The 25,287-nt window shown below is 39.5% G+C and overlaps 1 protein-coding gene and 1 non-coding gene across 6 annotated transcripts in view; both read left to right on the top strand.

Annotated features, from left to right (window-relative positions):
• Nucleotides 1-24,609, top strand: part of MTIF2 (mitochondrial translational initiation factor 2) — a 36,309-nt gene extending 11,700 nt beyond the window's left edge. For 3 of the 5 annotated variants that reach the window (XM_012477144.3, XM_012477146.3, XM_064364116.1), the window contains 11 exons: nt 6,468-6,639; nt 7,119-7,279; nt 8,650-8,826; nt 11,482-11,621; nt 14,520-14,644; nt 16,607-16,811; nt 17,151-17,403; nt 17,746-17,886; nt 20,299-20,463; nt 23,855-23,995; nt 24,409-24,609. In XM_012477144.3, coding sequence (XP_012332567.2) covers nt 6,468-6,639; nt 7,119-7,279; nt 8,650-8,826; nt 11,482-11,621; nt 14,520-14,644; nt 16,607-16,811; nt 17,151-17,403; nt 17,746-17,886; nt 20,299-20,463; nt 23,855-23,995; nt 24,409-24,581 — 1,853 coding nt within the window. In that variant the 3' untranslated portion in view covers nt 24,582-24,609. Of the gene's footprint in view, nt 1-6,467; nt 6,640-7,118; nt 7,280-8,649; nt 8,827-11,481; nt 11,622-14,519; nt 14,645-16,606; nt 16,812-17,150; nt 17,404-17,745; nt 17,887-20,298; nt 20,464-23,854; nt 23,996-24,408 lie in introns of those variants that run through there. The other 2 variants (XM_012477147.3, XM_064364117.1) reach the window with 2 other exon arrangements.
• Nucleotides 3,096-3,259, top strand: LOC135269856 (U1 spliceosomal RNA). Its single transcript, XR_010338103.1, has one exon. It is a non-coding gene; the product is annotated as a U1 spliceosomal RNA (small nuclear RNA).
• Nucleotides 24,610-25,287: the final 678 nt, after the last annotated feature.

The following is a 25,287-nucleotide window of genomic DNA, read 5'->3' as shown; positions in this document are numbered from 1 at the left end:
TTCAGTTTTGACGATAGGGTGTCAATTTTAGTTCTCTCCTTTCTTCTCATGTGGGCACTTATTGCTATATATTTTCCTCTAGAGACTGCTTTAAATGTGTCCCAGAGATTCTGGTATGTGGTGTCTTCGTTCTCGTTGGTTTCGAAGAACATCTTTATTTCTGCCTTCATTTCAGTGTTTATCCAGTCAACATTCAGGAGAAAGTTGTTCAGTTTCCATGAGGCTGTGCGGTTCTGGGTTGGCTTCTGAATTCTGAGTTCTAACTTGATTGCACTGTGGTCTGAGAGACTGTTTTTTATGGTTTCCGTTCTTTTGCATTTGCTGAGGAGTGATTTACTTCCAATTATGTGGTCAATTTTAGAGTAGGTGTGATGTGGTGCTGAGAAGAATGTATATTCTGTGGATTTGGGCTGGAGAGTTCTGTAAATGTCTATTAGGTTTGCTTGTTCCAGTTCTGAGTTCAAGTCCTGGATATCGTTATTAATTTTCTGTCTCGTTGATCTGTCTAATATTGACAATGGGGTGTTGAAGTCTCCCACTATTAATGTGTGGGAGTCTATGTCTCTTTGCAAGTCTTTAAGAACTTGCCTTATGTATCTGGGTGCTCCTGGATTAGGTGCATATATATTTAGGATCGTTAGCTCTTCTTGTTGCATTGATCCTTTTACCATTATGTAATGTCCTTCTTTGTCTCTTTTGATCTTTGTTGCTTTAAAGTCTATTTTATCAGAGATGAGAATTGCCACTCCTGCTTTTTTTTGCTCTCCATTTGCTTGGTAAATCTTCCTCCATCCCTTTATTTTGAGCCTTTGTGTATCCTTGCATGTGAGGTGGGTTTCCTGGATACAGCACACTGATGGGTTTTGGCTTTTTATCCAATTTGCCAGTCTGTGTCTTTTGATTGGGGCATTTAGTCCATTTACATTTAGGGTTAATATTGTTATGTGTGAGTTTGATCCTGTCATTTTGATGCTAGCTGGTTGTTTTGACCATTGGTTGATGCAGATTCTTCATTGTGTTGCTGCTCTTCACCGTTTCGTGCGTTTTTGGAGTGGCTGGTGCTGGTTGTTTTTTTCTATGTGTAGTGTCTCCTTCAGGAGCTCTTGTAAAGCTGGTCTGGTGGTGATGAAATCTGTGAGTACTTGCTTGTTCACAAAGGATTTTATTTTTCCTTCACTTATGAAGCTTAGTTTGGCTGGATATGAAATTCTGGGTTGAAAGTTCTTTTCTTTAAGGATGTTGAATATCGGCCCCCACTCTCTTCTGGCCTGTAGGGTTTCTGCTGAGAGATCTGCTGTGAGTCTGATGGGTTTCCCTTTGTGGGTAACCCGACCTTTCTCTCTGGCTGCCCTTAGTATTTTCTCCTTCATTTCAACCCTGGTGAATCTGATGATTATGTGCCTTGGGGTTGCTCTTCTAGAGGAATATCTTTGTGGTGTTCTCTGTATTTCCTGGACTTGAATATTGGCCTGCCTTGCTAGGTTGGGGAAGTTTTCCTGGATAATGTCCTGAAGAGTATTTTCCAGCTTGGATGCATTCTCTTCGTCACATTCAGGTACACCTATCAAACGTAGATTAGGTCTTTTCACGTAGTCCCATATTTCTTGTTGACTCTGTTCATTCCTTTTTACCTTGTTTTCTCTAAACTTCCCTTCTCGTTTTATTTCATTGAGTTGATCTTCGACTTCTGATATCCTTTCTTCTGCTTGGTCAATTCTGCTGTTGAAACTTGTGCATGCTTCGCGAAGTTCTCGTGTTGTGTTTTTCAGCTCCATCAATTCACTCATATTCCTCTCTAAGTTGTCCATTCTCGTTAGCATTTCATCAAGTCTTTTTTCAAGGTTCTTAGTTTCTTTGCATTGGGTTAGAACATGTTCTTTTAGCTCACAGAAGTTTCTTATTATCCATTTTCTGAAAGCTGATTCTGTCATTTCATCACACTCATTCTCCGTCCAGTCTTGTTCCCATGCTGGTGAGGAGTTATGCTGCCTTGTAGGAGGAGAGGTGTTCTGGTTTTGGGTGTTTTCATCCTTTTTGTGCTGGTTTCTTCCCATCTTTGTGGATTTATCCGCCTATTGACTTTGTAGTTGCTGTCTTTCTGATTTTGGTAATTTTAAGTCTGCAGCAGCTGAACTCATAAACCCCCTTTTCTTCCCCCCAGGTGTTCTGGCCCAGGGGGTTAGGGCTTTATGCTTTTCAGCTGTGTTGCTACCGTTTTCCCTGCCCACAAGGTGGCAGTCTAGTCACACTCAGCCTGCAGAGGCTTCACTGAGCTGCTGTGGGCTCCACCCAGCTTCCGTGTGAGCTTCCCTGCAGTCCTGTTTATATGGGTGTAGTTAGAACTGCTTCCGCTATGCTGGCCCGCCCCTGTAGTGAAGGAGTCTCTGTAGTGGCGGGTTGTCTTGGTTACAGCAAATTGCCCCGGGAACTGCAGGGTGTTTCCCGATGGAGGACGCCCCTCCCCCACAGAGCTGGACCGTCCCGGGTTCAGCCGTGTTCCCAGTGGGGCCCTCTTTGCCCGGGAATCTCTTGGCTTGCCTCCTTGCCTCAGCTCCCCTTGCTGGCCCAGAGTGGACACAGTCTCGTTCACTTTGCTCAAGGAGCCGCTGCTCCCTGCCCCCGGTGCAGGCCGAGCTGCTGCTGTGGTCCAACCAGTGGCGCTGGGAACCCGTGGAGCTTCTCCGCCTGTGAATCTCCTGGTCTGTGGGCAGTTAAAATCCGCTGCCCTGTGTGCCGCTGCATCAGCCGAAGCAGCAGCTCTGAGATTTGTGGTGCGCCCTTGCCCGGGGGTCTCCTGGCTTGACTCCCTGCTTCAGCTCCCCTTGCTGGCTCAGAGGGAACTCTGTGTCTCTCGCTCTGCATAAGAAGCCACTGCCCCCGCCCCAGGGCGTAGGCTGAGCGGCCACGCCGCTCAAACCAGAGGTGCTGGCGACCCGAGGGGCTTCTCCTCCTGTGAATCTCCTGGTCTGTGGGCAGTAAAAATCCGTCTGGAAATGCGGCGTCCACTCACCCTCTGCGCCTTCTCTCGGAGCTGCAATCCCGACTTCCTCCTAAGCGGCCATCTTGGATCTTCTCTCGAAAAACAACCTCTACAACCCCTTTCTTGGCAGGGGAGATGCGATGATCACGAAGGTGGTTTTCCCGGGGCGAGGCTTATCCATTGCACTCTGGACGTGTTGACCCCTGTGATTTCCCCAAACGTGTGAAACTCAACTGCATAATTTGTGGTAGTTGGGGAATGCATTCATGCTTTCCCTGTATTTTTAGAAAGACGGGGCAGAGCCGCTGTACAACTTCTAAACCCCACAGAACAAACAGTACATTCTGGAACGAAACCCAGGCCAATCCGGCTGACAGATGTTTGACCTGACCCAGGCAAGGGTTGATGCAGCAAGTTATATCATTCCTAAAATGTGTTTCCTTCGGAAAGCATGTGGTGGGGAGATAAACAGGAAATGGTTTCTTGGCATTATGGAGTAAGATCAGTGGCTTGCTGGTACTGACTTGCATCCGCTTGTGAGCTTATTGCTAAATTATAAGGAATTACGTGAGCTGGCTGTTAAACACAACCATTTAGTCATAAAGGTAGTAAAAACTCTTCACTGGCTGGGTGCAGTGGCTCATGCCTATAATCCCAGCACTTTTGGAGACTGGGGCGAACATAACACCTGAATCCAGGAGTTTGAGATCAGCCTTGGCCACATGAAGCCCCATCTTTACAAAAAAATACAAAAATTAACTGGGTGTGGTGATGTGAGCCTCTAGTTCCTGCTTCTTAGGAGGCTGAGATAGGAGGATTGCCTGTGAGGCGGAGGTTGCAGTGAGCCAAGATCATGCTGGTACACTCCACCCAGTGTGACAAAGTGAGACCCTGCCTCAAAACACCACAAACAAACAAATAAAACCAACTCTTCACTTCCCAATTACTGTATTGCATTTTACAATTACCTATGCTCTCAAGGTTATTTATGCCTATCATATCTCTATGGTAGAAAGACTATGTAATAGTGTACTACTATGCATCTCTCCCAACTCTGCATTCAGTAACTTTATATTGGTAACTTGTAATCAACCATGGTGGGCATATTTGCACCATGGAAATTGGAGAATGCTGTAAATCAGTGATTTATTTTTGAGAGCCTAGTTATTAAACATTTGTCAGCACACCAGTGAGTAGGATGTTCTTTTAGTGTAATGTTCTGCTTACCTGAGGATGCCTTTCTTCCTTTTTTCTTTTTTTTTGAGATGGAGTCTCACTCTTGCCCAGGCTGGAGTACAGTGGCACGATCTCAGCTCACTGCACCCTCCACCTCCTGGGTTCAAGAGAGTCTCCTGCCTTAACCTCTGGAGCAGCTGCGATTACAGGTGCATGCCACCATGCTCAGCTAAGTTTTTGTATTTTTAATGGAGATGGGGTTTCACTATGTTGGCTAGGCTGGTCTCGAACTCCTGATCTCAGGTGATCCACCCACCTTGGCCTCACACAGGGCTGGGATTACAGGCATGAGCCACCGTACCCGGCTACCTTTCTTTCATATCTATTCTTTAAATATATTTTTATAGGGTGACTGCAAGTCTGGAACATAAAGCTACTTATTTCATTATCATCACAGGTACCTTTATTTATCATCCACAGGGAAACGTGACTGAGATTAAAACAAAGCACATTAAATAAAATGAAAAAGAGAATAAGTAAATGTTTTTCCTATATTTCAAGAGTTTTTGGGTTAAGTACAGTAGCTTATACCTGTAATTCCAGAACTTTGGGAAGCCAAGGTGGGAGGATTGCTTGAGCCAGGAGTTCAAAACTAGCCTGGGCAACATGGCAAGCCCCTTTCTCTACAAAAAAATTAATAGCGTGTGGTGGTGGCACCTGTGGTCCCAGCTGTAATGGAGGCCAAGGTAGGAGGATCGCTTGAGCCTGGGAATTTGGGGCTGCTGCAGTGAGTTAGGATTGTGCCACTGCACTCTAGCCTGGGCTAGTGCAAGACCCTGTCTCAAAAAAAATTTTTTTAATAAAAAATAAAGACTTTTTGGACACCCTAAATAGATACATAAACAAGTAAATGAATTATGGATACATGTATTCAGAGATACATATTGTGGGTGTGTTGGTGTGTGTGTGTGTCTGTACATACTGTCAGTTCTCATTATGCATGAATTATTTATTTATTTTATGTGTGGATTCTGTATTTGAAAATTCACCTGCTCAACAAAATGTACTTGCTGGGTGTGGTGGCTCATGCCCATAATTCCAGCACTTTGGGAGGCCAAGGCAGGCAGGTTACCTGAGGTCAAGGGTTTGAGACCAGCCTGGCCAACATTGTGAAACCCCATCTCTAATAAAAATGCAGAAATTAACCAGGGATGGTGGTGTGCACTTGTAGTCCCAGCCACTCTGGAGGCTGAGGCAGGAGAATTGCTTGAACCTGGGAGGCAGAGGTTGCAGTGAGCTGAGATTGAGCTACTGCACTCCAGCCTGGGTGACAAGAGCAAAGCTCTGTCCCCCACCCACCCAAAAAACATAGTACTCAAGTTTCCCTTGCAGTTATTACTGGCCATGTGCAGAACAGTGAAAAATTTGAGTTGTCTGTTGTGCATGTTCTGAAGCTGAGGTTGAACGACATGACACTCTTCTTCAGCTCTCGCATTGCAAACAAGTGTCCTTTTTGTGTTCTATTTAGTGCCACACTTTTTCACATTTTTATGCTTTTTGTTGATAATTTTGCTGTTTAAGATGGCTCCTAAATGTGGTACTGAAGTGCTATCTGGTGTTCCTAAGCCCAAGAAGGCTATGATAAGCCTTACAGAGAAAATATGTATCTTAGATAAGCTTGTTCAGGCATGAGTTATAGTATGATTGGCCATGAGTTCAATCTTAATAAATCAACTATATATGTATATATATTAAAAGAGTCTTTAAACAGAAATGCATAAAACAAAATTATGTATTGATCAGTTGATGAAATGTGTCTAAAGGCTTGCAGGAACCCAACTCTATGTTTCCCCTCAGAGCAGTGGTTCAATATTTGCTGATTCAGATGTTTTGGTGACTTTATAGAGCATAATTATTGCAAATAATGGGAATTGATTGTATATACACATACACATTCATATATACATGACATTTGTGACCTTAAATTTTTAGATGAATAGACTACAATCAAGTATTATAAATACTAAATTTATACAACATGCAGCTTAATGTTTTGTTGATGATTCAGATGGCTTAGAAATATATAAATATTCAAATATTTATGAATATGTAGAAGTCAGTTAATAGAACTGTATCATATTTTTAAAAATCTAAAAACATTTTTTAGCTTCTTTGTGATTTTTTAATATTAGAGAAACAGTTTGCATGGTTATTTCTCTCATTGAGTGTGCTGTTTATATAGGCATTAATAGAGATACTTTCTTGAGCATTTAATTAATGATCCTAATAAGTTTTATTTTATTCGAACCAGATTTTGTATATGAAGCTTTGTTGAACACTGCTGTTGACATAGATTCACTGGAAGCAGACTCACCTTTAGATGAAGTCTGGATCAAAGAAGTGATAAAGAAAGCAGGGTTGAAGTTAAAGTGGAGTAAATTAAAACAGGACAAAGTCAGAAAAAATAAAGATGCTGTAAGAAGGTAAAACTTAACTGTATATACTGGCAGGGGTTGGAGGAGACTACATAGTTATATTTACACTTTTTAATGGAATGATTTGCTTTAAAATTTCTTTTATAATAAAGGTATGTTTATAAACTTTTCCTCAAAGGACTTAAAGGACTAGAAAGTATACATTCAAGTTATAAAACTTAGAGGATTTTTTTTAGATTTGCTGATTATTATGTGGTCTGAATTCAGACCAAATTCATTGGTCTGAATTTTCAAATTTGATACAGTTCTACTCATTTTTATGAAAATGCAAGCCACAGGTAGGTAGGCAGTTATTAAATAGTCTATTATAAGTCATTGTATGTATAGGAGGGGTAAAGAGTTCTAATCAAAGCTGAATATTGGCTTTTATTGTTAATGGTAGCTCACAGAGATAACTGTGAACCAATTCACAGGCTATAAAGTATTTCTGATATTAAGAAATGAAACTCCTTTGCTGTTAATTGTAGGCCCCAGGCAGATCCAGCTTTATTAACCCCAAGGTTCCCAGTTGTTACTATAATGGGACATGTTGATCATGGGAAAACGACATTACTTGACAAACTTCGAAAAACTCAAGTGGCAGCAATGGAAGCTGGAGGCATCACTCAGCACATTGGTGCCTTTCTTGGTATGAACACAAATTACCTTACAATGTGCTTGGAAACCCCACTTATTATTTTCTTAAACCAAATGTCATAGTATAAAATATACAAATTCAAAGTAAAAGAGAAGGCTAAAGCTTACAGCCATTGGTTTGATGAAATGTAGAACAAATGGTTAGTAAAGGTGTTTTTTGTACTTTCTATAAGAAGAAAATTATGTTAACTCTTTTTTTTTTTTGAGGTAGAGTCTCGCCCTGTTGCCCAGGCTGGAGTGCAGTGGCACGATCTCGGCTCACTGCAACCTCCACCTCCCAGGTTCAAGCAATTCTCCTGCTTCAGTCTCCCGAGTAGCTGGGACTACAGGCATGAGCCACCTTGCATGGTTAATCTTTGTATTTTAGTTGAGACAGGGTTTCACCATGTTGGCCAGGCTGGTCTCAAACTTCTGACCTTGTGATCCACCCGCCTTAGCCCCGCAAAGTGCTGGGATTACAGGTGTGAGCCACCACACCCGCCCTAATTTTTGTATTTTTAGTAGAGATGGGGTTTTCCCATGTTGGCCAGGCCGGTGTTGAACCCCCGACCTCAAGTGATCCACCCACCTCGGCCTCCTGAAGTGCTAGGATTACAGGTGTCAGCCACTGTGCCCGGCTGAAAATTGTGTTAACTTTTAATTCTAGCTCATTCTTAGTTTGATTTATTAAGCCTAAAATTTTTTATTAATTAATTATGTTTATATACCCTCCTGTGCTAGGTTGCAATAATGTTGCTGATAATAATTAAAAAATAGTTCCATTTTCGAGCACCTAGCATGTGTCCAGTACTGTGCTGAGCACCTTATAAGTTTTGTCTTTTTTATCTTGACAACAACATCATAAGGTAGGTATTAATAGTTACATTTACAAATAAGGAGGGTGATACTTCTTCGAGTTAAGTAAGTTGCCCACAGTATGTAGCCAGTAAGTAGCATAGCCAGGATTTAAACCCAAGGTCATTGGTCTTAAATCCTGAGCTACTGCTTGCTAAATTGCCTTTTTGTGGCTCAGGGAGTTGCGCAGCTCTGATTTGCTAATGTAAGGGTGGCTGTCTGTACAACAATTGGTCTGTTTTCTCTGCAGAATAGATACATCAGTTGGTACATTTATGAAAGTAGTCATGTTCTAGAAATATGAGACTTTAGTTTGAAATTATTACATGGAAAAAAACATAAAAGTCTCACTGGTATTTTATCACTTTTCATTGTGAAATGATGATCTGTGTTGTTCAGATTAAGATTAATGGAAGGAATAAAATTATTTTAAAGAATCGATGGTTTTTTATAATGTCACATATATTCCTTGGTATTAAGGAAGTATATGTTTGAGTCCTTGATGTTCTTGAATTTCTCTTTCCACAGTGTCTCTGCCTTCTGGGGAAAAGATAACTTTTCTTGATACTCCAGGACATGCTGCTTTCTCAGCAATGAGAGCCAGAGGGGCTCAGGTCACTGACATTGTCATATTGGTTGTAGCTGCAGATGACGGGGTGATGAAACAAACTGTAGAATCTATTCAGCATGCCAAAGATGCTCAAGGTACTGTGTGGCTGACTTAATGGATCCGAAAGGAAGTTGCTTTTTTTTTTTTTAAAGGATCTACTACATAAAGTCAAAGTTCTGGGGCCATTTACATATAGCTTATTTAGTCTTCACTGCAGTCCCAGAGTTATTATACCTGTATTACAGATAAGCCTCAAAGATAAATTGTTTTCCCATAGACTTATAACTCATAGGAAGAGTATAGCAGGATTCAGCTTGGGACTTGTGACCATAGTACAGACCCACAAGTACAATCTTTTCTCTACTATGCCTTTTTTTTTTCAACTGTTTATCTTGGAAATTTTAAACAGATACAAAAGTAAGAAGAGAATAATGAAATTCTATGTACCAATCACCTAAATTCATTAGGAGTTCATAGTGGTTATATTGTTATTTCCTGTTGATTTATTATCTGGAATTCTTCTCTAAAGAGAAACTTTGTCTTTTTCTGCTTTAAATAAGTTCTTACCTGATCAAAGGTATAAAATTGAAACTTTTGGAAAATCATTAAACCATCTTCTCCCATATTTTTCTTTTAAAAGTTGTAATAATAAATACCCACACATATAATTATACTTTCTGTATATTCATTCTTATTCTGAAATGACCATACACGTACCCTTGCTGAGAAAATGTACCCAATGAAATGTGTCATATTCCCCCAGATTTACTGGCAAGATTTTAAAAAGGTTGAGAATTACTGAGCTAGTCCACTTCTTTCATTTTACAGCATGAAAGCTAAGACTCAGACAGCAGCCAGAACTCTCCCTAATTATATACAATTATACAGCTAATTTTCAATATGTCTGCATTTGGAATTTGGATCTGCTAGCTTCCAGTGTTACTCTCTTTCCTTTTTAATTCCTCAAAACTGCCTTTGTGTGATGTACTATGTACTTAATGGTTCTAGGGAATACATGGCAAGAAGACAAGGATAAATTTGCCAGGGATCCCATTACAAAGCAATTGGTTGAGATAGGATAAATTCATTATATCAGGCTTTGTATACCTCTTCTCTTGGTACCTGTTATGTTCCAGCTCATCAGCAAGGAATGTACTTTTTCTTTTCTATTTTTTTGAGACAGAGTTTTTCTCTTGTCGCCCAGGCTGGAGTGCTGTGGCATGATCTCAGCTCATTGCAATCTCTGCCTTCTGGGTTCAAGCAATTCTGCCCAGCCTCCTGAGTAGCTGGGATTACAGGCATGCGACACCACACCTGGCTAATTTTATATTTTTAGTAAAGATGGAGTTTCTCCATATTGGTCAGGCTGGTCTCCAACTCCTGACCTCAGGTGATCCGTCTGCCTCAGCCTCCCAAAGTGGTGAGATTACAGGCGTGAGCTACTGTGCCTGGCCAGAAGGTACTTTTTCATAATAGTAGGTCATGGATTGCGAAACTTGTTTGTATCTTTTAAAATTTCTGTTCCTTTGATACCTCAGAAAATTGCAGAGATGATGAAATGCAACCACAGAATTATCTCATAGAATTCTGTGTGATTTCTCTAAAGAGAGGATATGTCTAGTGATAACAAGTAGATTAAAAGATTATTTGGTTCATTCATTAAGTAAACATTTTTTGAGAACCTACTATGTGTTGGTCACTGAGCTAGGTGTATCAATAAATAATATAAATCCTAAAGGAAAATTTGTGATAATGGTATTTAGTTTCAACCTAGGATGAGATGTTGGGTTTTAACAATGAATTAATAAACCCTGGAAAGAAGAGGCAAATGATCTAGCAGTATTGAATTAGAATCTTGTTATGATTTTTTTTCTGGAGATTATCTCCAGTGTACTTACTGATCTTGCTTTTAGGTTTAAAGATAGACCGTTTTCTACCCAAAATACAGTTGACCCTTGGACATCATGGGTTTGAACTATGTGGGTCTACTTAACACACACATGTTTTTCAATCAAGCATAGATTAAAAAAATACAGTATTCACAGAATTTGAAACTTTCTTACATGACTTTTTGTACACATGGTTCTGCAGGGTTGGCTGCAAGACTTGAGTATGCTGAGATTTTGGTATAGGCAGTGGTGGGGGTCCTGGAACCAATCTACTAGTATACCTAGAGATGACAGTATGTTTTTTGTTTTTTTTTGAGATCTGGCTCTGTCACCCCGGCTGGAGTGCAGTGGTATGATCTCGGCTCACTGCAACCTCTGCCTTCCCAGTTCAAACAATTCTCCTGCCTCAGCCTCACAAGTAGCTGGAATGACAGGCGCCACCACACCTGGCTAATTTTTGTATTTTTAGTAGAGATGGGGTTTCTCCATGTTGGCCAGGCTGGTCTCAAACTCCTAATCTCAGGTAATCCACCTGCCTCAGCTTCTCAAAGTGGTAGGATTACAGGCATGGGCTACCACACCTAGCCCGACTGTATTGTTTTTTTGATAATCTCAGGTGTCTGTTATTCATTCAGAATCTGCTTATAATTGTACTTTTAATATCTTGCATCTGGATTTCTCTACGTGTAGAGAGCAGAGTAGGGTGGTGTGACTCTGAAATGGGTCTTTTTGGCCTTTTGTTAGATGAAAACATCCACTGAGTAAAGAGAAAGCCAGCAGAGAAAGTTGGTATCTTTTACTGTGAATACCTGGAATTGAAGCTGTCATCATTTTCACTCTTTTTAACTCTGTTTCTTTCAGTTCCTATTGTACTTGCCATAAATAAATGTGACAAAGCTGAGGCTGATCCTGAGAAAGTGAAAAAAGAACTGCTGGCTTATGATGTGGTGTGTGAAGATTATGGAGGTGATATTCAGGCAGTGCCTGTCTCTGCACTTACGGTAAATATGGGGACCTCATATGAATATGCCTGGATGGGAATGCTGTACATAATGCACACAGTACATTACATCTAAAGAACATTTTGATGTACCTATCTGTGTTGTTTTCAACAAGTTTTCTGGGTACCAGGCAAAGATGGTATTATCTTGGTTCGGCATATTAGGAGTTAGGCTCAGAGAGGTCAGTCACCAGCTGATCAGTGTGGAGTCAACTCTTAATGGAATACATTTTTTATTATGAGATACTTAGGAAGAGAATAAGTGGTGAATGATGTAGGGATAGGGAAATAGTAGGATAAAGATCACAGCTCACTGCAGCCTTGACCTCTAAAGCTCAAGTTGTCCTCCCACCTCAGCATTTTGAGTAGCTGGAGCTACAGGCAGGTGCCATCCCATGCCTAGCTAATTTTAAAATTTTTTTAATAGAGATAGGGTCTCACTATGTTGCTTTGGCTAGTCTTCAACACCTGGCCTCAAGCCATCATCCCACCTCAACCTCCCAAAGCACTGGGATTATAAGTGTGAGCCACCATGCCTCACCAAAGACTTTTAAACAGAAATTAAATCCAGTTGTTAACAAAAAAGTGCTTGTATTTCATGCCTCTTACAAGTGGAAAACAGGCCTTACAGCATTTAAGAGATTTAAACAAAAGTTTTATGAATACCAAGATTAAATGTTTAGGTTGATTTTGTTATTGATTGACTGTATGTTTCTGTGGATTAAATTGCTATATGTTTTAAAATGTTATTTATAATGAATTTCATTTTCTTTAAAATTACCAATTATTCTTGCTTGAATATAAACACCAACGAAACTCATACTTGCCTCATATCACCTTTTCCAGTTCTCTTATCCTATAGAGGTTGCTACTAAGTAACTATTTCCTTTTTGTCCACCCATATTACAAAGTTTATTTATAAATAGCCTTTCTTCTTTCTCCTGATTATTCACTGAAGGGATGGTGTGTTACTCTACCACCTTCCTCCAATTAAATCTCATTTTATCTTTACTTTTCCTAAATGTGTTACCTCCAGGATACCTAGAAATTATGCCTCCAAATAGTAAAACTGTGCATCTTTTTCTCTGAAATTTATAAAATGCTACCTTACTTTGTTATCTGCTGCACTATTCCTCAATTGTTATTGCACTCTGAATGCCAAATGTTAAGTTTACTACAATAAGATTAAAATATTTGGCCAGGTGCAGTGACTCACACTTACAATATTAGCACTTTGGAAGGATGAGGTGGTTGGCTCCCTTGAGCCCAGGAGTTCAAGACCAGCTTGAGCAACATGGTGAGACCTCATCTCTACAAAAACATGAAAATTAGCCTGGCTTGGTGGCATGTGCCTGTAGTCATAGCTTTTGGGGAGGCTGAGGTTGGAGGACCACTTGAACCAGGGAGGTGGAGGTTACAGTGAGCTGAGATGATGCCACTGCACAGAGCGAGACCCTGTCTAAAATAAATAAATAAATAAATAAAATATTTGAAGGGTTGACCACCTTTTCTGGCTAGGTAACATCAAATGAGCAGGTAGATGTAAAGCTGCTTAGGCAGATTTGGAGGCATGTCAGAGAGGATTCCAAGGGAATGGAGGAGATTAGAAGAGAGAAGCAGGGAGGTAAGATGAGGTCTTCTTTTCCAACATATATAAAGGATTATTTTATGCAAGGAAACAACTCCAGTTCTGCTTTTTGGAACAGCATTTTGTAAACTGGAATAAATACAAGGAATAAGTAGGTGGGTAAGCAAAGTATTTAGTCAATTTTTTTTAAGTTGTTTATTGTTTTATTTTTTTATTTTTTGAAACAAAGTCTTGCTCTGTCTCCCAGCCTGGAGTGCAGTGGTGCAATCTTGGCTCACTGCAACCTCCACCTCTGGGTTCAAGCGATTTTCCTGCCTCACCCTCCCGAATAGCTGGGATTACAGGCATGTGCCACCACCACACCCAGCTAAGTTTTTGTATTTTCAGTAGAGACTGGCTTTCACCATGTTGGCCAGGCTGTCTTGAACTCCTAACCTCAAGTGATCTGCCCGTCTCAGCCTCCCAAAGTGCTGGGATTACAGGGATGAGCCACAGTGCTTGGCCCTTGTCTGCTGTTTTATATTCGTTAACAACTGTGAGCAATCTCTTAGCTGATACAAGGAGTGGAAAAATTCCTTGCCTATCAGTTCCAGTTCCATCACCAGTTAATCAACTGTGTGATATTGGAGCCCTAGAGAACATAGTAAACACAGACCATGAAAGATAAAAGAATCACCTACTTTAGCTCCTTCATTTTACGTTGAGATAAGGAGATCCAGGGAAATGAGGTGATTTTTTTGAAGGCTGCACAGCTGGGTGGTTACAAAGTACAGCTTAGAGCCTGAATCTCTAGTTAGTACTTTTTCTCCTCATTTATTTAATAAGGGTAAGTAATACTTGATTTACTTTATAGGATTCTTGAGTGGATCAAATGAAATAATAGATGTGAAATCTTGTTCAGTTGGTTAGAACTTTAAACAAAAAAAGAAAGCAAGAGGAAGCAAACACAATTGTAGAGACAGATGGAGGAGAAAGAAAATGAATGAAGCATGTGTTTATGAAGGAGTTAGTAACAAGCACCACCAGTGGCCATTCTTTAAAAAAAAATAGCCACTTGTTACGTACAAGATCTGTCTGTGGCTCAGGTTTTCTTGTTGATCCCTCCCTCCCTTCCATTCTTCCCATTCTCTTTTTTCTTTTGTTTTCCCCTCCCTCCCTACCTTTTTTTGTTAAATTGGATAATCATGCTTTTAATACTTAAAGGGAAAAGTGTAATATAACTTGCATGGATTATGTGACTTTCTGTCCTTGGTATTTCATTTACAGGTAGTATTTATTAATGTATATTAACAACATTTGTTATTGTTAAAGGGTGATAATCTGATGGCTTTGGCAGAAGCAACAATTGCTCTTGCAGAAATGTTAGAACTGAAAGCAGATCCCACTGGTCCAGTGGAAGGAACAGTAATAGAGTCTTTCACAGACAAAGGAAGAGGGTAGGACTCTTAAAATGCTTGCCTTTTTAATTTGTTTTGTGGTTTTTGTGACTTGATTATATGATATATTATTTTTGTTGCATGTTTTTATTAATTGATGAACAATATTTTCAAAGCATTTGTTTTAAAAAGTATATTATTGTTTGTACTAACACAAGAACACAAAAATGCAGTTATTATCAGTAGACCATAGCAACTATCTGTATACATCTAGTAGTCATATTTAGATGACATAAGTAGTTAAATTTGCTTGATTTTTCCCCCCCACTGACTCGACTGAATTGGTAAAGTCTTATAGATAACATAAATTAGAATGAAATACCAATAGTTGCGTTTTAGGGTTTGTAAATTCTTTATGACCTTGCCCATTAATATAATATGCAGAAAGGTCTTTGAAGTGGTGTTCTTGAATTTTCCTATGTAGCTGCAAGAGAATTTTTCTCATTGCTTTATACTCTCTAACAACTGTGAGTAATTCCTTAGTGGATGGACACTGGCATAGAAAGTGGGTTAAGATTCTTTCAGAACACTTTGCTCCCTGCTTCTTCTCTTGGTATAACCTTATAAGAAATGGTTTTTTAAAAACTGTGGTAAGAAACACCTAACATTAAATTTGTGTTATGTTAACCATATTTAAATATACAGTTCAGTATTAAGTTTATTCACATTGTTGTGCAAAAGATCTGTTGAACTATTTTATCTTGTAAAACTGAAACTCTATACCTGTTAAACACTAATATCTCCTTGTCCCTGTCCCAAGCCCTTGGCAACTACCTTTCTGTTTTCCTTTGTTCTTGTTGTTGTTTTTGAGACAGAGTTTGACTTTTTTGCCCAGGCTGGAGTGAAGTGGCCTCCATCTTGGCTCACTGCAGCCTCCATCCCCCTGGGTTCAAGTGATTCTCTTGTCTCAGCCTCACAAGTAGCTGGGATTACAGGCGTCTGCCACCATGCCTGGCTAATTTTTGTATTTTTAGTGTAGATGGGGTTTTGCCATGTTGGTCAGGCCAGTATCAGACTCCTGACCTCTGTGATCCACCCACCTTGGCCTCCCAAAATGCTGGGATTACAGGTGTGAGCCACCATGCCTGGCCCTGTTTTCTGTTTTTAATTTGTGAATACTTTACATACTTCATTTGAGTGGAATCATGCAGTATGTATCCTTTGATAACTGGCTTGTTTCATTTTGCATAATGTTCTAGAGTTACATTCATGCTGTATCCTGTGACAGGATTTTTTTTTTTTTAAGTTTTTTTATTTTATTTTATTTTTTCTGAGATGGAGTCTCCCTCTGTCACCCAGGCTGGAGTGCAGTGGTGCGATCTCGGCTCACTGCAACCTCTGCCTCCCGAGTTCAAGCAATTCTCCTGCCTCAGCCTCCTGAGTAGCTGGGACTATAGGCACATGCCACCACACCTGGCTGCTTTTTGTATTTCTAGTAGAGATAGGTTTTTGCCATGTTGGCCAGGCTGGTCTCAAACTCCTAACCTCAGGTAATCCACCTGCCTTGGCTTCCCAAAGTGCTGGGATTACAGGTATGAGCCACCACACCTGCCAATTTCCTTCTTTTTAAAGACTCTATAATATTCCTTTGTATGTAAAATCCACATTTTCTTTGGAAGAAATGTCCGTTTGTCTTGATGGACATTTGGGTTGTTTCTACTTCTTGGTATTGCAAATAAAATTTTTTTAAAAAGATCTTGATAGGCTGACTTTGAATTCATGGGCTCAAGTGATTCTCTTGTCTTAGCCTGCTGAATAGCTGGGATTGCGGGTGTGCCACTGCACCCAGCTTTGAAATGTTTTTATAGTATGAAAAACTGCTTAAGAAGTTGAGAAGTGGTGGAATTAACCTTGTGTACACACGTTTATATAATTTAAACTTCATAAAGATATCTTTGCTCTACTTAAAGTACAATTACATCCTAATTATGACATTAAAAATATACTTTTATTTTGATTTAGTCCTGTTACTACAGCTATAATTCAAAGAGGGACTTTAAGAAAAGGCTCTGTTCTGGTTGCTGGAAAAAGTTGGGCAAAAGTTCGCTTAATGTTTGATGAAAATGGAAAAACAATCGATGAGGCCTATCCCAGCATGCCAGTGGGAATTATAGGCTGGAGAAACCTTCCTTCTGCAGGAGAAGAAATTCTTGAAGTTGAATCTGAGGTATATCAAGCTTAATTCCTATATATTAGATATAATGATTTTAAATGTCAATTTACAGTGTTATACCAAATATGTGTATTAATGTTAACAAATAATTTAGATTATAAGGGGTGTGGGGGTCAAGTTGTGCTATGTTAGCCTTAGACTATAGAATTTTGGTAGGGGATAAGATTTTTAAATCATTTCAAAGCTCTCAAAATTTTACATGTTTCTTAAAACTTATAAAAGTCGTTTCTTACATGAGTTAAGCTAATTTCCTAATGGGGGAAAACATAAAGGCTTTAATCTAGCAGTTACTGGTATCTATTTCATTAAATAATGCGTTTTTCCCCTATAAAGCAAAGGGCACGTGAAGTTGTTGACTGGAGAAAGTATGAACAAGAACAGGAGAAAAGTCAAGAGAATATGAAAATAATAGAAGAAAAGCGAAAGGAACACCAAGAAGCACATTGGAAAGCCCGTGAGAAGTATGGCAATATGCAGTGGAAGGAGAGAGCATATCTAAAATATTTAGAAAGAAAAGGACAGGCATTCTTAAGGGCAAAAGAGAAAAGGGAAAGAGATTCAAATGTACTTCCTGTGATTATTAAAGGTATCTTTTTAAAGATTTTACTTTACAGTTCATTCTTTGAATATGTGTTTTTTTAATTCTCATGATTAGTTTGGACCTTTACATTTACATGAAAATTATTTCAATATTTTAGAAGAGATTTTCTTAGTCAACATATTTCTTGCTGATTTTGTTGTAAATGTATGTTTGGCTGATTATATGCTATTAAGTCAAGTAAGTATTTGTAATGCTTAAGCCTAAATAAAAGGGGATTTAGTGGTAAATGACATTCCTATCATGGCTTTAAATAGATTATTGTCATTTTTATGTCTGCTGATGTCTAATTCTTAAGACCCAACAATTGTAAACTTTTTCTTTATTTAGGTGATGTTGATGGTTCTGTTGAGGCCATTTTGAACATTATAGATACCTATGATGCTTCACATGAATGTGAACTAGAATTAATACATTTTGGAGTGGGTGATATAAGTGCAAATGATGTTAACCTTGCTGAAACATTTTATGGTAAGGATTCCATTTCTTCTTGTTGATCTCTGTTCTCCAAATAACACTGAACCATCTGCTTCCGTGTTGTTGCTTGGCTTGTCACACCTGACATTTACTCCCATCAGCATCACCCTTCCTGCTATAGTCCAGTCCCAACTAGTAGTTGAAACGAATAGGATGTGCAGTATTGTGGCCATAGCTCCATTTGTTGTGGTTGTATTGCAATTTGGGGGAACTATTTCAAGACCTGGTCATGTTTCTCCTTTTTTGTTTGTTTGTTTCTCTATCTTTTGTTTTTTTAAAGTACCATTACTGCCCCCTCTCCCTACTCCTCCTCATTCTTTACCATCCCAAGGTTGATTCTCCTGTCTTTCATTAGACTTCTGAATGTTCCTAACACAGTAATCAGCCTATTTGGTTCTTTCCTTCACCTTTTACTTTTGGCTACCTATCTTTAGTAATTGATAACTTCAAACGTCATATCTTTTTAGAGCAAAAGGTCCTTTTAGCTTTACAGGCCTAGAAGGCAAGGAACTGTCTTTATTAGTTGAACTTATGATACATGAAAAGGGGGACTCATGACCGTTAAATGGTCGAACACCTAGTAAAACAACAACATTGTTGAGTGATTATGAATCATTTAGGAAAGATATTCTTTGAATCCTGACTTGATTAGAGTTAGATGTCACCTCTAGTACTGAAAAGGATAGAGGTGACATCTAACTGATTGAAAGTATTTGGTAGGCACTGACTGGCCTAGCACTATGCTGTAATGTAGACAGTGTATTGAATGACTTTTTTTTTTTTTGTGACAGAGTCTCACTCTGTCACCCAGGCTGGAGTGCAGTGGCATGATCTCAGCTCACTGCAACTTCTGCCTCCCAGGTTCAAGGGATTCTCCTGCCTTAGTCTCCACCAAGTAGCTGGGATTACAGGTGTGCGCCACCATGCCTGGCTAATTTTTTATTGGTAGAGACGGTTTCACTATGTTGGCCAGGCTGGTCTTGAACTCCTGACCTAGGTGGTCCATCTGCCTTGGCCTCCCAAAGTACTTGGAGTATAGGCATGAGCCATTGTACCCGGCCAATTGAATGACTTCTTTTTTTTCTTGAGATGGAATTTTTCTTTTGTCACCCAGGCTGAAGTGCAATGGTATGATTTTGGCTCACTGCCACGTATGCTTCCCAGGTTCAAGCAATTCTCCTGCCCCAGCCTCCCTAGTAGCTGGGATTACAGGCATCTGCTACCACACCTGGCTAACTTTTGTATTTTTAGTAGAGACGGGGTTTCATCATGTTAGTCAGGCTGATCTCAAACTTCTGACCTCACTCAGGTGATCCACCCACCTCGGCCTTCCAAAGTGCTGGAATTATAGGTGTGAGCCACTATGCCTGGCCTACCATTAAGAATGACTTCTTAATGATAGGACTTTCAAGGTGATTGTGTTTTTCTCTTGATTGAACTATTTGGGTTAATTTTTTTCATTCATTTTGTTTAAGGCAAGAGTGTTTTGCTTTTTTTTCTCCCAGAGTATTTACAGTTAAATACATTACTTGTTTTTTTGGTAAAATGGTCAGCTCCATGAAACTAGCTTCTAAAAATAACTCTTGAACTTTACCAATTAAGTCACTGTCTTTCCCTGCACCCCTGTAAGTCACAATTTTTGAGCATCTTTTGGCCATCTGAATCTCTGAGTACAAACCACAATAATGGTAGACAACAAGATTATAATTTAATAATGTAATTGTTATTAGAATGAAGCATATTTCAGCCCTGGTCATTTTTGGTGTTCTTATTTCTCTGGTATAAAAATAAAATTTTGCTAGCATACTGTCTTACATGTTATAAGCACTTACTGTTCCTTAAATGAATTTAAAATTAAAAAGAAATTTTCTTTGTTAAACAAGCCACAATACAATTTATAAAATTCTTTCAGCAATTGGAAGATTAACTAGTTTTGGTGAGAAAAATATCATAGACCTTATCTCCTCTAATTGCTTTTTTTTTTTTTTTTTTTTTTTGATGGGGTTTTGCTCTTTTTGTCCAGGCTGGAGTTCAATGGCGTCATCTTAGCTCACTGGAACCTCTCAGCCTCCCAGGTTCAAGTGATTCTCCTGCCTCAGCCTCCCAAGTAGCTGGAATTACAAGCGCCCACCACCACGCCTGGCTAATTTTGTATTGTTAGTAGAGACGGGTTTCACCACATTGGCCAGGCTGGTCTCGAACTCCTGACCTCAGGTGATCCCCCCCGCCTCGGCCTCCCAAAGTGCTGGGATTACAGGTGTGAGCTACTGTGCCTGGCCTCTAATTGCTATTTTAGTTTAATTTAGAAAATAAAACAGTTTAGATTCAAGTTTCTGCTTGAAAGACAAATAAATGATTATAATATAATCTTTATGCTACTTCATTGATCATATTTCTCTTTGCTAGGTGTTATATATGGCTTTAATGTGAATGCGGGCAATGTTATCCAACAGTCAGCTGCAAAAAAAGGAGTTAAAATTAAACTTCACAAAATAATTTACCATCTTGTTGAAGATTTGCAAGAAGAACTGAGCAGTAGATTACCCTGTGCTGTGGAAGAGCACCCAGTAGGTGAGTGATCACTGAATGTTACCTTTAAAAATTGGTATCTTAGGTGCTATAAATAGCACTTGAAAGCAAAGTTTAGAGGAAATGTTTTCAATGTTGAAAGATATATCCTGTGTTCTAGAAAAAAATGACTACCATGAGAATCCACTGTAACTTCTTATGTAAACACCTGCCCTGTGTAACACATTGTGCCTATGCTTTGAGGATACAAAGGCAAATAAGGAATTAAGAACTTGCCCTCAAGTTTAGATATGAACAAATAATTATAATACAGATTACGTTATGATGGAAGGCATAAAGATTATGAACAATGTCATGGAAAGAGCTGTTGACTTTGTCATGAGGCTGGCAGAGAAGTCTACCATAAGAGGAAATTTTACATTTAAATATTAAATATTAAACATGGCTGGGTCTGGTGGCTCATGCTTGTAATCCCAGCACTTTGGGAGGCCAAGGCAGACGGATCACCAGGTCAGGAGTTTGAGACCAGCCTGACCAACATGGTGAAACCCCATCTCTACTAAAAATACAAAAATTAGCCAGGCGTGGTGGCACGCACCTATAATCCCAGCTGCTCAGGAGGCTGAGGCAGAATTGCTAGAAGCTGGGAGGTGAAGGTCATGCCACTGCACTCCAGCCTGGGCGACAGAGCGAGACTCCATCTCAAAAAAAAAGAAAAATACATATGTAATATTTAAAAATACCATTTTTAGCATATCGTGGCCAAAGACTGAGTTTATTTAAAATTTATCTGTTCTTTTTTCCTCCCCATTAAGATATTTTTGTTGTTAACTTTTAACGTTTTTTTTTTCTTTTAAGATGGAGTTTTGCTCTTGTTGCCCAGGCTGGAGAGCAATGGCACAATCTCAACTCACTGCAGCCTCCGCCTCCTGGGTTCAAGCAATTCTCCTGCCTCAGCCTCCCAAAATAGCTGGGATTACAGGCGCCAACCACCACACCTGGCTAATTTTTGTATTTTTAGTAGAAACAATGTTTCACCACGTTGGCCAGGCTGGTCTTGAACTCCTGACCTTGGGTGATCTGCCTGCCTCAGCCTCCCAAAGTGCTGGGATTACAGGTGTGAGCCACTGCACCTGGCCCTAACAGTTTTAAATTTCCAGAAAAAATTGCAAGAGAAATACAAGGAACTCCTGTGTATCTTTCATTTAATTCACCAGTTGTTTACATTTTGTTCTATTTGCCTCATTTTTGTCCTGCTCCACATACACACAATTTTTTTCCCCTGGACCATTTGAGAATATTTGAGATATTGTGCCCATTTTCCTCTAAATATGTACATCTGCTTAGCATAAGGATACTATCTTATAAAACGATAGAACTGATCAAACTCAGGAAATTTAACATTTATTTATACAATGCTATTATCTAATATACAGTCCATATTCACATTTTGTCCATTGTCCCAACAATATACTTTTTTCCCCTAGTCTAGGATCATGGATTATAATACATCCATGTTGTCATCTCTCTCTAGTTCCATTTAATCTGGAACAGTTCTTCAATTTTTGCCTTTGAGATAGAGTCTTAGCCAGGCTGGAGTGCAGTGGTGCAATCTCAGCTCACTGCAACCTCTGCCTCCTGGGTTCAAGCCATTCTCCTGCCTTAGCTTCCCAATTAGCTAGGATTACAGACATGTGCCACCATGCCCAGCTAATTTTTTTTGTTTGCATTTTTAGTAGACACGGGATTTCACCATGTTGGCCAGGATGGTCTCAGACTCCTGACCTCATGATCTGCCCGCCTTGGCCCTTCAAAATGCTCGGATTACAGGTGTGAGCCACCATACCTGGCCAATTTTTTTCTTTTTTGACCTTGACATTTTGAAGCATATTGGCCAGCTATTTTATAGAATGTACCTTAATTTGGATTTGTCCAGTGTTTCCAATGAGATTTGATTCTGCATTTTTGGTCTACGTGACAGATTATTTTAGGTTTTTCTGAACTGCTCAACATGATTGTACATTTTTATGTTCTTGTGCTAAGAGCAATTTGGAAAACTGAGTCATATGTGGGCTTCTAGGATTAAGCAAACACACCAGTCAGATAACACTAACAAATAGCACCCTAGAAATTTGGTTCATTGTAGTGTGTGTTACTTCATTATTGGAATTTGTTTTAATTTTTAGTCAGTGAAAGAAACAGACTCAGCCGGGCATGGTGGCTCACACCTGTAATCTCAGCACTTTGGGAGGCCAAGGTGGGCAGATCACCTGAGGTTGGGAGTTTGAGACCAGCCTGTCCAACATGGAGAAACCTTGTCTCCACTAAAAATACAAAATTAGTCAGGCATGGTGGTGCATGCCTGTAATCCCAGCTACTCAGGAGATTGAGGCAGGAGAATCGCTTGAACCCTGGAGACGAGGTTGCAGTGAGCCAAGATGTCGCCATTGCACTACAGCCTCAGCCACAAGAAGGAAACTCCATCTGAGGGGGGCGAGGGGGCAGAAAACCAGACTCAAAATTAGTACTCCTAAGTAGATATAAATTACTTATGGCAAGATGGAAAAACGAGGCCAGGCACAGTGGCTCACATGTGTCATCCCAGCACTTCTGGAGGCTGAGGTAGGAGCACCGCCTGAGGCCAAGAATTCAAGACCAGCCTCCAAAACAAAAAAGCTAAAAAAAATTAGTTGGGCATGGTGGCATACACCTGAAGTCTTAGCTATCCAGGAGGATTGCTTGAGCCCAGGAGCTTGAGGGTACATTGAGCTATGATTGTGCCACTGCACTCCAGCCTGGGTGACCCATCTGTAAAAAAAATTTTTTAAAGGATAATTAAAAAGAGAAATCAAATAATGATAATCTACTCTAGAAAATATATTGAAGGAAAGCTTAAAACAAGGTTTTCATGGAATAGACAAGATATAGGCAAAGTTGGCCGGATACAGTGGCTCATACCTGTAATCCCAGCACTTTGAGAGGCTGAGGTGGTGGATCACTTGAGGTCAGGAGTTTGAGACCAGCCTGGCCAACCTGGTGAAACCTGTCTCTACTAAAAATACAAAAATTAGCTGGACGTGGTTGTGGGTGCCTGTAATCCCAGCTACTCGGGAGGCTGACGCTTGAGAATTGCTTGAACCCTGGAGGTGGAGGTTGCAGTGAGCCGAGATAATGCCACTGCACTCCAGCCTGGATGACAGAGTGAGACTCCATCTCAGAAAAAAAAAAAAAAGGATAGCTGAAGAGTTTCATGCCTTTGTATTCTTAATATTGGTGAGGAAAATAAAGTTGGAGTTAAAGAAACCCAGACTATTTTCTATGCATGAATTTGGATTTTGGTCGTACCTTTAATCCTTACACTACAGAATGTCAGAAATTGCACATTTCTCAGACTCTTAGTTTTCTGCACATTAATGTTTTCTTATTCCTAAAGGTGAGGCGTCTATACTAGCTATTTTCTCTGTAACAGAAGGGAAGAAAAAAGTTCCTGTGGCTGGCTGCAGAGTCCAAAAAGGACAGTTAGAAAAACAAAAAAATTTTAAATTAACCCGTAATGGACATGTAATTTGGAAGGGTAAGCAACATCATCTCCTTCTATAATAGTATATCCAGTCACCAAAACCTGTTGACCATATAACCGTCTGAAATCTGTTCATCTTTCACGTCCATCTCAGTTCGGGTCATTTATTGCTGTAACTCCTAACTTGTCTACAGTTGATGGGCTCCCTTTGCCTGAGATGTTTATGTTGGTTTTACCCATTCAAGTCCTGAGTACCATCCTGTCCTCAGAAAAAAGTTGGCATCTACCTTTGAAATAGATTTAGGATATTTGAGGGGGTTCCCCTGGTATTTAGTCCCATCATCTAACATGAGGGGACCATAAAATTAAGAATTTCAGAGTAATTTTCTGGTAACACTATACAACGTAATGTTTAGTAGGTCCTTGTCATTTATTGAATATACTAACCTTAAATTATTTTTTTTAAGGCTCATTAACCTCACTGAAACACCATAAAGATGACATTTCAATTGTCAAAACTGGAATGGATTGTGGTCTCAGTTTAGATGAAGAAAATATAGAATTTAAAGTAGGAGATATAATTGTTTGTTATGAAGAAAAGCACATTCAAGCCAAGACTTCTTGGGATCCAGGATTTTAAAGTTACATTAAAAATGTAAATAACTCAATGTGTTGCTTTATTGAAGGTAGAAATGCCAAAAAGTATCTAAGTTGTTCTACATGTATTTATACACTGGAACAAATTGTCAAAAGTGCTACAGAAATAGGAAATCTTACTTAAGGACTTCTCCCACTAGAAATCCTTGAATGGAAAGACTGGCAATATAGTAAAAGGGAATTGTCAATTACTTACACATCACTTGATTCTTTAAAGTGTATGCCTTAGTAAGTGTTATCAAGTGAACCACCTCTCCCTGAATTGAGCTTCAAAGATACACTACCCAAATCCTGCTTGAAACCAAACTCTTAGTGTTAACAGTACAAGTAAGTTATCATTCCATTATAGGGATCCATCCTGAATAAACATTAAATTCCCAAGAGTTGTACAACAGACAGCAAACCTTCCACTGAAACCACCCAGAGACTCCTCAGGATGCATTTTTTTTTTTTTTAACAGGGTTTTGCTGTTGTCCAGGCTGAAGTGCAGTGCATTATAACTCCTGGGCTCAAAGGGATCCTTTTACCTCAGCCTCCTCAGTAGGTGGGACCACACCTGGCTTTTTTTTTTTTTTTTTTTTTTTTTTTTTTTTTTTTTTTTTGCAGAAGATGGGGGTCTTGCTATGGTGCCCAGGCTGTAACTCCTGGACCTGGATGCAAGTGATCCTCCCAAAACTTTGGGATTACAG

The sequence above is a fragment of the Aotus nancymaae genome, unplaced genomic scaffold (genome assembly GCF_030222135.1).
Source record: "Aotus nancymaae isolate 86718 unplaced genomic scaffold, 86718_ANA_hifiasm-v0.15.2.pri h1tg000057l, whole genome shotgun sequence".
Lineage (NCBI taxonomy): Eukaryota > Metazoa > Chordata > Mammalia > Primates > Aotidae > Aotus > Aotus nancymaae.
This window is presented reverse-complemented; position numbering and strand designations above follow the sequence as displayed.